General features: G+C 39.6%; 1 protein-coding gene across 1 annotated transcript in view; it reads left to right on the forward strand.

The window, feature by feature from the left end:
- shtn3 (shootin 3) overlaps positions 1 to 11992 on the forward strand; it is a 45269-nt gene extending 33277 nt beyond the window's left edge. Inside the window, 8 exon segments of the mRNA XM_055160071.1 lie at positions 1439 to 1504; positions 2008 to 2116; positions 4224 to 4241; positions 7165 to 7224; positions 7383 to 7506; positions 8792 to 9035; positions 10362 to 10380; positions 11837 to 11992. Of these exon segments, the coding sequence (XP_055016046.1) occupies positions 1439 to 1504; positions 2008 to 2116; positions 4224 to 4241; positions 7165 to 7224; positions 7383 to 7506; positions 8792 to 9035; positions 10362 to 10380; positions 11837 to 11992 (796 nt within the window).
- The last annotated feature ends 622 nt before the right edge of the window (positions 11993 to 12614 follow it).

The raw sequence follows: 12614 nt of genomic DNA on the forward strand, positions 1-12614 counted from the left end.
TTTACTGTATCTGGTGATATGAAATCTGTTTAAATACTTTGACAAAGTATATTTTTTAATTTTTTTATGAATATAGTACTCAGAACATGCAGATATCAGATGCTGAATGTAGTTTTTTTTGTTTTCGATTTTGCACCTGACCAGGTAAACTCTCATTTTCAGTGAGCTGTTATAAACCTGTAAATGAGTTGAATCACATTTAAACATCCAGAAATGAAGAGTTCAGAGTCTAAAGTTTCCAGAGATACAAATATGTCTGTGTTACAATTAAGTTCATGAGTGTAAAATGTATTTATATTCACTCGTGGAAGTGTGTTTTCTTTTGTGCAGTTGTGCTCTATGTTTAGCCCTAGTAACATATGTATGGGCTGTTCCTACTCGTCGTCCAGGGGGGAAAGAGTTAAAATTATAGTGTTTGTTTGCATAATAAATATTTTCACATAAAGTTACACCTTAAACCTCAGGAAACACACAGGAGTGAAAGTCAGAAGCCAGTTCTTTGGGTTTCCAGGTCACACCCAGGTCCCCGTAGTCCAGGTCAAGTCCTGAGTCCGAGTCGTCACGGCTCCGAGTCTGAGTCATTATCAACTAAACCCAAGTCTGAATCAGAAGTATTTTTATATCTGTTTTCACTGTGATCCGTCTTTACTTTAAACTCACTTTGAACTCAAAACTATCATTTATCCTAAACTGACAACATTTTGGAGGGACGTGCAGTGTGAAATTGAAAACTGTTTGGGGATCAGAATTATATTAGAGTCATGTATTGTGCTGTTGGGAATTTTTCCAAACGACTTAAGAGCAAATAGCCATTTTCATTTGCTGAAAATTTTACTTTTAATTGCCAAAAAAAAAAATGATAACGGTCTCCTGGCTCAGGCCGCTGCCCACGACAATTACCCACAGGAAAAATAAAATAAAGGATGTGTATCATATGGAGCAAATAACTGCAAGGTTACAAATGAAGACAGATTTATTCATGGACAAATGGTCTTCAGTTCAGGCCGATATTTCAAAAGGATGACGATCTTTTGTAGGATTTTTTCTGCTATGTTGTAGTGTGTGTGTGTGTATATTATGAATGATAAAAGAGGAGACAGTGTGTATGACTGTATCTATACTGTAACTTTACTGTCATTTTACTTGTATTGCTTCTTTACTGCTGTTTCATAATTATGTGGCTTGCACCAAAATAATTTAATAAAAATAAGTTTAAAAAAAACAACAACTATCTTTTAAAACGGTCTTAGTCCTTGGTCTATGATTCCAAGTCTGTCCTGTACCTCAGGTTGTGTCACAAATTGGAGGGGAGTTGGAAAAGTCAGAGTGCAGGACTCTGGTTCAATGTGCCGCTGGAGCAGTGCACCTGAGTTTTATATATTTAACAATGAATGAACCGTGACAGAGTTTGTTCTAAAGTCTGGTCTGTTTCCTGTAGTTCTCTGATCGCCATCATGAGGAAATCCTCCAAAGGATCCAAGTCCAGTGTGAAGACGGAGCAGCCCCAAGGAGAGACAGGTAGGACTGTCTGTAAATCTGAACAGAAGAAATACAACTCTAGAAATCATGCTTTACGAGGCCCACAGTTTTACAATAAACTGGAGGTGTGACTGAATCAACGTGAACAATAAAATAAAAAGGTGAATCCACTGGAGGTTCAGATATGTCAGTTTTAGACTTGACTTCAACCTATTTTTGCCCAGACCTAGTAGTTTGTCTCTAGTCCAGTAAGTCCAGTGAGCCAAAAATGTATAAAATTCACCTAAAAACTCAAGAAAAACACAAAAAGGATTTAAAGAGCACATTTTCAGGAGCCTGTGATCAGTCCAGGTGTTTATGGTTCTGTTTAGGAGTGAGATTTTCAACATAAAGGTGAAAGAGCCTAACTAAAGACTAAAAACTGCTGGCTAAACGCAGATTAAAGTCTAATTTGAGTAACAGAGCTTCAGACAGAGCAGTGCTTTCAGTTAGTGTCACACCCTCAGCGAGTGTGGTGTGTTCCTGTGTTCCAGCAGCGGAGGGCGTGGACGAGGTGAAGGTGAAGGCGGTGAACGAGATGATGGAGAGGATCAAACACGGCGTGGTGCTGCGTCCGGTCAAAGCTCCGGACACGAAGGTCAGTGCGTCCTCCTGGAACGGACAAGAACTCTGCCTCAAACTCTGCCTCAAACTCTGCCTCACTAGCTGTTTTCAGGCCGGTCAAAATGGTGCCAGCGCTGGTTCCCGCACCAGTTTCACTTGAAACCAAAGTTCTCACCGATGAACGACCCGCGTTCAAACTATTTAGGATTTTTTATTGAAGTGAAATACAGTGACAGTCCTTTTTCAAATGTTGTGCATGAAACCGTCCTCCTCCACAGCCTCAGTAGAAACACCTCCTCCCGCCTCCTGACTCTAGAAATCACGTGTGTTTACAGTCAGAATTACTGTTGGAGTTTCCTGTCTAGAAATATTTTAGCGACCGACGCGTCCGTTTTTAGACCCTTCGTCTGCTTCAGTCGCGCCATCGCTGGAAGGAATCACCAAGAATCACCTCAGTTTGTCTTCGCTCCTTTTCTCCTTCTCGTCTTCTTTCGTCGACCTCAAAAACGGACTTTCTTTTACGGCGAACTGGTCGTGGATTCTCATCCGCCGTCGCGACAAACTTTGTGCGAATTGCAAGGAACCGACAGTTTGAAAAAGCCCCTGAGAACCGCTGTATAAACCACGTAATCCCCGCGCGCCGACGAGTCAGTTACACTAGAAACGTAGGGAGTTTGATTGACGACCTCACAGCCAATAGATAAAGAGGAAGCCTTGTTTTCTATTGGCTGATGTTTATCTGGATGGATTTTCATTCTTTTTTTTTTTTGGTCATCATAATTACAAGGCTGCTGCGTCTCTGTAATTGTATTTTAAACTTTCAAACACAATTTGAAACAAAAATAATAATCCTCCATACAACCTGAACCCATGACGAGTCATCGGCAGAGGGTTTGGATTTACCACCAAATAAAAACGAGGCCATACGAAAACAGACGTCACAGGGAGGAAAATAACAATCATGGATGGCGTCATCAACACCAGTGAGCATTTGTACTTATACAAGTCATTATTTATGTGCACCGAGCTCTGCCACAACATCGATCTGCTGTGTAAAGTTTTACTTTTTGGTTCCCGAACGCTTTGATTTCCGGCGTGAACACGTGAGTCGTTCAAGATTAGATGCGAGAACAAGCACCGGCACGGTTCTGTGTCGGTCTGAAAACGCCTTCTGTGGTCAAACTCTGCCTCACTGTGGTCAAATGCTGAGAAAAGATGACGTAAATATAATTCAACAAGGTCAACCATTCACATGTTTGAGTAATTCTTTATTATTCGTCTGTATCTGCAAAGCTCAAAACGCTCTGTTCCACCTCGTGATTTCATGTAGAGAACAGGTGTCAAACATAAGGCCCGGGGGCCAGATCCGGCCCTCCAAGACCTTTAATGTGGCCCTTGGGTGATTTTCTACTAAAATATTTTAATTATATTTTCTATTAAAAAATCTTGTTAATTTTCTGTGGTGTTTATCACAGCAGCGTCTCCAGCGTCTCTGTACGTGGCCCCTCCCACCAGAGCAGCACAAATGAAGACTTGTCTCTTTCCAAACGCTCTTAAAGGACGATCGTTTTGACTGTTGACCGTGACACCCTCATCAGAAAAATGTCAAAAATGAGAAAAGTGGAGCCGAGTGCAGGATTTTACAAGAAAAATTGACTTATTCCTGTTTACAGACAAGTTCATGTTAAAACATTGTGTTGAAATGGAATTTTTCTTAAAGTTTCAGGTTGTTCATAATATTATATTATAATACGAAAGAGTTCATCAATTTAAAAAAAATTCTGTAATAGATTTGTGTTTCTCTGCACAAATATTTGAACATATTGTTATTTTTGGGGTTTATATGACATGAGTTTTCTGATCCGGTCCCTTTGGGATCAAAGTCGGTTGGATACGACCCCCGGAACAAAATGAGTTCGACGACCCTGATGTAGAGGAAAGTGTGTGGAGTTTAAAAACACAGTGGAGCACATCCTGTATCGCTGCATCACAATGTGGAACAGAGTGTTTTCTGTCTGAGAGAAGAACTCAGCCTAAATATGCATCATTATTTTCATTTTAAGCAGCCTAGTTTAAAGCTGACAAGAGTTCATGTCTGATTGGTCGTTTGTGTTTCTTCCTGTCTCCCTGTTGCTCCTCAGAGGACGACTGCAGCCAAAGTGAGTTTACTGACTTTTATTTATGCATGTGTCTTCCTCTGGTTTTGTCCTGTGTGTCTCTCGAGTGGACTCTAAAGTGCTGCTTGTGTTTATGTGTGTGTTTGTGTGTGATATTGACTTCACATCAGTCTGTGCAGTGACAGCTGACGTTACCAGACTGTGTGTCTGTGCGCTGACTGCTGACGGCTTTTCATTGATTTTACACTTTATTTCAATCCTTGACATTAGAAAAACAGCTCACGCAAAATCTTAAAATCAATCTGAGCTTTTCCTAAACAAAATTTAATCTCAACGACACTCGGTTTTACATTCAAAACTGATCGATCATCTCCCAAAAGCAAATTTAACCATCAAAACCATAAACTGTATAAAGAAGTGTGTATATCTGTGTGGAGTCTCACAGTTTGTTTTCACTGCTGAGAACTTCTAGTGCCTCCGCTCAATTTCATTTTTCTCCAGGGACTAGATCAGGAATCAAAATACACTAGACGTTTTGCAAGAACCCCAGAAGTTATAGACGGCACACCGACCAATCAGAGAAGAGCAGTGAAGTCATGACGTTAAACTGGTGGCGTCGGTCTGTGTCTCTTTTGTGGAACAGCACAACAGTAAACAAAACGTGGAGCTGGATGTAGACGAAGAATCCGTGTGTCGTTCGTTCATTTGTTTTTCAAAATAAAAACAAAAATAAGAAAAAGAAAAAACAACAACAGTTTTCTTCATTATTTGTCTCCAAATCCAAAATGAAAAAACAGATAATGATTTGTTTTTTCAGTTTTTGATTTTGTGTTTAAATGAAAAATGGAAAAAAACGGATAACGACCGTTTACCGTTTACGTGACTTAAACTGTGATGTCAGACTAAACCAGGACTAAACAAAGACTAAACCAGGACTAAACAAAGACTAAACCAGGACTAAACAAAGACTAAACCAGGACTAAACAAAGACTAAACCAGGACTAAACAAAGACTAAACCAGGACTAAACAAAGACTAAACCAGGACTAAACAAAGACTAAACCAGGATGAACCCGGTCTCAGTCCCGGTCTCAGTCCCAGTCCCAATCACAGTCTGGTCCCAGCCTCAGTCCCGGTCCTGGTCTCAGTCCCAGTCTGATTCCGGTCTGGTCCCAGACCTGGTTTAGTCCTGTTTCCGTCCGTATGTGGTGCAAAAATCCGGCATTGCAGTTTAAGTCACAGAAACGGGAAAAGGACGTTATCCGTTTTTTCCATTATTCGTTTAAACACAAAATCAAAAAAATGAAAAAACAAATCATTATCTGTTTTTTCATTTTGGTTTTGGAGACAAATAATGAAGAAAATAGTTGTTTTTTCGTTTTCTTATTTTTGGTTTTATATTGAAAAAACGAATGAGCGAATGTTACACGGATTACGAAGACAGACATTCTGTGTTGGCAACGATTCTTGAGATCGAGGATTTAAAGCCGGAACAAAGAGAATGTTTGGTGAATTTGATCAAGGGGAAAGACGTTATTGTCCTTCTTCCTACAGGATTTAGCGCATTACAAACGTCACGACCAAACAGCAGCAATTGGTTAATTAAAAAAAGTACCTGACTACTGTCGAGCGAACGAACCCTAATGCTGCGAGGTCAGACGGTTTCTACGAAGTGAAACCATCTGATGAATCACATTGGTGAATTACATTTTTGGTGCTCCCAGATTGTAGATTTTTGCCATTCTGTTTCTGGGTTTCTATACTGAAAGTGACAAAGTTTGGGCCAATGTCCTTCAGCACGTGAGACCAGACACAGACCTGTAACGTTGGAAAAACGAGGAGAATTCACTGATCATGTGTTTGTGGATGAGAGTTGTGTCAAAAGTTCTGATTAAAAGTCTGAGAACTAAACCAAGATTCAAAAACTGTGCTAAAATCATGAAATTTTTTTTTTAAATAGATCAATATTATAACATGTCCTCTAACAATATGCCCGACTCAAACCAAATCCACACACTATTTAAATGGCATATCCATAGAAACAAGCTGTACATGGGGCCCGGTCAAGCAGAAGTAAACAACAAGGCCAAAAATTCAAGTTAATGCGTCTGATATAAAAATGTATTGAACAGATACATATGTACTCTAGTTTATGAAACTGTTCACCTTTTTTCTGTATCATTTTTGGTTCTAAAGTTCCATATGTTTTAAACAGACCATGTATGAAACATGGAACAAAAATTATTTCCCAAATTTCAAAGACCTGAAAAATCATGTCAAATAAATGGATGTATTTCATCATATCTTGTGTTATTCCATCTTTGAACTGTTGATGAAGGTACATGATTTTTCAAAAAAAAATATTTCAAATGATACAAATTTGCTTGGAAGGACTGACATATTTTATAGAAATAGTTTCCTTTCATTTTGAAGTAATATTAAAGTTTTCAGAAGAAAAAAGCAACAAATGATGTAAAATCCTGCACCTTCTACTTGTTTGTACAATTTTCCCTCCGTTACTTTTCCCTCTGTTACCATGACCTTTCTTAATAAAAAATCTTATGAGTCAAAAAGTAAGAGGTTTTTCAACCTAATCTTGTACCATATGGTAGAAAACTATATGAAGCAAATATTCAAACCAGTTTGTTAAGGATATGTAAGTGAGAACCAAGAGTTATCACTGTTTGGATTTATTGTCCAAAAAGTGCTGCATATTTCATTCCCTCCGTTACCGACATGAGTTTTTTAATTTTTTGTCAACAACTTGAAAGAATATCACAGGTTTAACTTGACCCTGTTGGAGTGTAACTCTTTCCTACATTCTGATACTTTACTTATTTCAATAGTTCCCTCTAGTTTCTGAATAAGAGACATTTGAATGTCAAAAATCTGACCCTGTTTCCCTCCGTTACCACTTGACCGGACCCAGATGTGAGCTTGTCTTGACTGTTTGTTGTTTTTTTCAGGCTCTTCCAGTGAGTGAGGAGAAGCAGGAAAGCGCCATGGAGGAGCTTAAAGGCATCCTGGTAACTTTTTATTTATTTATTGTTTTTAAATCAGACCTGTTCTGCACAATCCACTTTCCAGAGCCATGTTATTGTTGTTTCCTCTCTTCGTTTACTCTCTGGAGTGATTCGTGCGTGTTTGAGTCATCGTTTATTCGTCCCGTTTTGTTTTTGTCCAGGAGACGGTGAAGCGCAGTCCCAGTCGAGGCTCTCAGGACTCGGCCTCGTCTCCTCAGCCCAAGAAGGACTCGGAGCTGGAACTGATCCTGAGACGGAGGAGGAACAAGGCTGGAGAGTCTGGAGGTACCAGAGGGAGAGAGGAGAGGGGTTTGCTTTGTAGGGACGGGCGATATATCGATTCCAGTATCAGTTTCGGCTAATATAATAATTCTCTGCTGATATTTGAGGCAGATTTTTTGCAAAAAAGTTCAAAGAATTAATTTAAAGAAAGTTCCTGTTTAAAGTGCATGGTGTAGCTTTTCTGGAGGAGGGTCCGTCAAACGCTTTTCTCCATGGAGATGTTATTTCTTTGTCTGGAATGTTTCACAGTATGGCATTAAACCTCCTAGGACCAGAACTCTTGCACGGCTTTATTGATTTCTCTTTGTTATTTGGGCTGATGAGTGTAAATATATAATGTTTTTATATATTTTTTATATTATTATTATTATTATTATTATTATTATAACATCAATTTTATTTTTTATTATTATTATATGTCCACATATGATATATAAAACGTTCATTTTATATTTTAATAATTTTGATGGAGCACAATAAAGTCACAGTTGGATAATGATTTGCAAAAAAAAAATTAATTAATTAAGTAATTAATTATTGCCTGAAAAACCCAAAATGTGTTGGACATATATATTCACATATGTAGATCCCAGGTCCTAGGAGACTACACCTTTCTATCTTCACGGAGACCAAACTAGACCAAGTTACAGGTCAGATCTGTGGAGAGGCGACGCCGCTCACAGTCAGAATGTCTGTTTTTCTAGGTGTTTTTGAGCTATAAAACCACCTGTAACTGAATAAAAGAGTAAAGACAAGCTGTTTAATGTCATAGTTTGGAATATTTCAGGCAGAGCAATGACGTATCCATAGAAACAAACAGGTGACAGACCCACAACCAGGAAGTTACATAGTGCACCTTTTAAGTACAGTACTCTACTACCTTTTCTTTGTTACCGTTGTCCACTGAGTCTAAAAAAGTGGACTGAGGAAGTTTGACGTCACCCACAGTGTTCGGCTTCAGTCAAATGAAGCTCATCAAGGCTGCGGTTATAGAAGCGAATTCTGAGCCAGATCCAGAATAAGAACAGGAATTTATTTACAGACAAAATAGCGAAATAAAAACGCCAAGATCATGTAGGGCGGGTTAATACAAACATTTTAAGACCAAAATGACGATGCTCAAAGCAGCAGATACAGAGAGAGCGACGAACTTTTTCGATGTAAAGTCAGATGGATCCAGAGTCGATGGAACCAGAAGTGCCGCTATGCTCACGTCCTGTTTGGAACATTAACTCTGTCCATTTATACAAACAGTCTATGGTCTAAGTCTGGTTTTGTCTTGGTGCAGACGAGCGCGAGCCGAACCACGTCTCGTCCTCGGACAGCCCGACCGGCCGCAGGACCAGCTCGGACTCCGCCTCTCTGGGACTGACCTCGGACCAGACCGGACCTGCCCTGAACCTGGAGCGCCGGGGGTCTGGACCCGGACCCATCGTGCCCCGGAGGAAGAGCTCGGACTGCGGAGGAGGAGCCAGAAGAGAGTCCTGCGGCTCCGTGTCTGAGAGTCCGGTCACCAACGGCGCCATCCACAGGTACGGAGGAGTAATGACGAGGAACGAGTGTTTATTTTGGTGTAATTGATACGGTGCAGTGACATCGCGCTGGGGGTGTTTTTCTGGGTATTTCTGTGTTCATCGGTTACCATGGCGACACATTTCACAGATAAGCAATAACTAACAAAAAAGTTTAGATGAATACTCAAGAAAAAATACAAAAGGGATTAAAACAACAGATTTTCAGGAGCCTGTGATTCGTACGATCGTTCATGGTCCTGTTTAGCGCCATCCACAGGTCTGGAGGTGGAACAAGTGTTTGGTTTCGTTTGGTGTAATTTAACTTCTTAGGTTCTTTTTAAAGACAATGCAGTAAAGTGTGTTTACCTTGTTGACATGTTTCGGCTGCTGCATCTTCAGAACTGTCCCCGGTGTTGGTGTTGACGTGTCGTATATCAGCTGTTGTTACTTCCTGTGGACGTGGTCAGACCTGATGGACCTGCAGGTCGCTCAGACTGACCACGCCTCCCGTCGCCCGGTGTCTCTGGAGGAGGGTGTCCCAGGTGTGTGAAAGGAGGAACGCGCCGTCATCACGGTTAATGCTGTCCGTGCCTCGTTTCCTGATTTCAATGGCCTGACGTTAGGGAGACTCACCAGAACACAAAAAGGTAAAGCAGAACAGGAAAACCTAAAATCCGCCATATCAGACACTGTAAAAGGAACAACTACATTATGGATCGGGACGGGGCTCGGGTCATTGGATCGGAAAACAACAAGTTCAAACACTGGATCAAGGAGGACGATGAAATCAGGAAACGAGGCACGGATAGCATTAACCGTGATGACGGCGCGTTCCTCCTTTCACACACCTGGGACACCCTCCTCCAGAGACACCGGGCGACGGGAGGCGTGGTCAGTCTGAGCGACCTGCAGGTCCATCAGGTCTGACCACGTCCACAGGAAGTAACAACAGCTGATATACGACACGTCAACACCAACACCGGGGACAGTTCTGAAGATGCAGCAGCCGAAACATGTCAACAAGGTAAACACACTTTACTGCATTGTCTTTAAAAAGAACCTAAGAAGTTAAATTATACAAGAAGACAAAATGAACATCATTGGCTTCGTATGGTGTAATTTAAGGACGCACTGATCCAAGTTTTTCAGTTCTGATACCGATTCCGATACTTTAGCTTTAAGTACGTGCTGATACCTGATATCATCCCGCACCAGAGCAGAGACTGAAAACAGCATTTATTCTTTTAAAACAAACATCAAATAAGACAAAACTGATCCAAGTGTGTTGTCGTGTAGCTGTTATTGTATCTGTGAAGTTATGTCTTTGTGTAAATGAAAATTCAGACTTTCTGTGGACAATACAGTCAGTGAACAGCCTCATTAAATCCATGTATGTCCAACCACGCAGGGCTGGGTTTTTATTCTAATCAATTTGATCAATTTGTGTTGTTAATAGTCGTGATTTTGAAAAATAGCTAAATTGTCAAATCGAGGATTATGAAACAGGTTAAATTAGACATTTATACAGATTATTTCTCAAATAAAAGCGTATGACAAGAATGAAAACATAAAGAGCTTCTGACGTTTGAAAGACGTCCAAATCGTTATTACATTTTTTGCTGATATTGGCCCTACAGCGCTACAGTTACGAGATGGTCTGAACTAGGGATGGGCATGATTAGTCGAATAATCGATAATTGATCATTAACAATTTCATCAATTACGTTAATTTTAATCGACAAACTGAATGTAGGTTGTTGTGTGTATCGTGACCAAACAGGTGTGTACATGTGTCTCTGCATCAGAAGGAGCGAGACACAAACAGTGGGTCAGTCTGAAACGAACCGAAGCACAAATGTGGATTTAACGATGATTTGTACAAGAAATTCCACACTTTCCGTTGCGTTGGGACAAGTGTGAGTCCATGTGCACAGTGTATAAAGCAGCACATATGTTTCTGTGTCCAGTGGGAAAAAGTTTTACCAGGTGAGAGTCGCTCAATGTGGATGACGAGGCCCCGCCCCCCTCCCCCCGTACGCTGTCCTGGTTTTGACAAACGCAAATCTGGTCACACTGACCTGTATTCACCTGAGTCACATCAGCGACACAAGAGCTGTTTTTTTTTTCTTCACTTAGTTTATGTAAATTAGTGATGTGGTTTTAAGTTTCATTTCTGTGAGAGTTGCACAAAACTGAATTAAACACATTATAATGTCAAACAGCTGATGTGGCTCTAGAGTCGTTATGTTTATATGTCGTAAAGTTGAATTTATTTATGTAGATTAGTGCAGATAGTAATAATAATGATGATCATTTTAATGTAAAAACATTAATGATTAATCGATAATCGATCGTTAATTCTTCCGACGATCGATTAAGAAAATTTAATCGAATATCCATCCCTAGTCTGAACCGATATTTGGTCACGATATCTGATTCCACTCATTTTCCGCATCTGCACCGATATCCTGTACACCAATAACACTTGTTTTTCTGTTTATGTGTTTGTCTGTGTATCTGTTTGTTTATTTCTATATCTGTTAATCTTTATGTTTATCTGTTAATATTTTTGTTTATTTGTTTATCTGTTTCTTTTGTTTATTTATCTGTTTGTTTGTTTATATGTTTATCTTGTTTTTTGTTTGTTTATCTTATTTTTTTAATTGTTGATTTTTGTTTATCTGTTTATTTTGCTTATTTATTTATCTCTTTGCTTGTTTATTTGTTTATCTTTTTGTTTATTTTTTTTGTTTATCTTGTTTATTTAATTGTTTATCTTTTGTTTATTTATTTGTGTATCTGTGTGTTTGTTTGCACAGTGGACCAGAGGAGGACCAGGCTCGGCTCAGGTCCCGGCTCAGGTCTCGGCTCAGGTCCCGGCTCAGGTCCCGGCTCAGGTCCAGACCAACGGCGTGGACCACAGTGAGGACTCAGGACTCAGGGACTCAGGGACAGTCCAGGGAGCTGAGTCCTAGTCCGGTCCGACACGAGATCTCTGCAAAAAAACAAAACAAAACAAAAAAACAAACAAACACCTATTTATCCAAATCTCCAAATACTAATATATGAAACTGAGAAACTAATGAAACTATAGCAAATGGCCGCGATTTGCCTTTAACATTTCATAAACGAGACGAAATATTCACCTTTAAATATACGAGACGCCAACATTAATAACAGCTCGTTTAAATATAAAACAATCAGGTCATTTCTATTCACACGTCATGAACTTTTAGGGAAAAAAAAGAAGATTAGAGTCACTGTAAAAGATCCAATTTGGCAGATAAAAGACAAAAAACACAAGAAAATTTGATGTTAACTTGATATGAATTGTTGAATTTCTAAATATTTTAACAATCTGGAGGCAGCTGGAGGCAAAAGTGAAGCGGAACATTATGTGATTTCAATGGGAAAACTGGGATTCACTTCAGAAAACACAAAATATGAAAAATCCAGGGCAATTTGACAAATGAAAACCACTCAGATCCATGTGAGCCAAATCAGAGTCCAGATTAAAAACATTTACATTTGTGTTTAATGTTATTTTAAATCAGATTTTGGTTACGTTTACACATCGCCGGGTATTTTGAGAAACGA

The sequence above is a fragment of the Boleophthalmus pectinirostris genome, unplaced genomic scaffold, assembly GCF_026225935.1.
Source record: "Boleophthalmus pectinirostris isolate CB_2022bp ecotype Guang Dong unplaced genomic scaffold, ASM2622593v1 HiC_scaffold_3, whole genome shotgun sequence".
NCBI classification, from domain to species: Eukaryota; Metazoa; Chordata; class Actinopteri; order Gobiiformes; family Gobiidae; genus Boleophthalmus; species Boleophthalmus pectinirostris.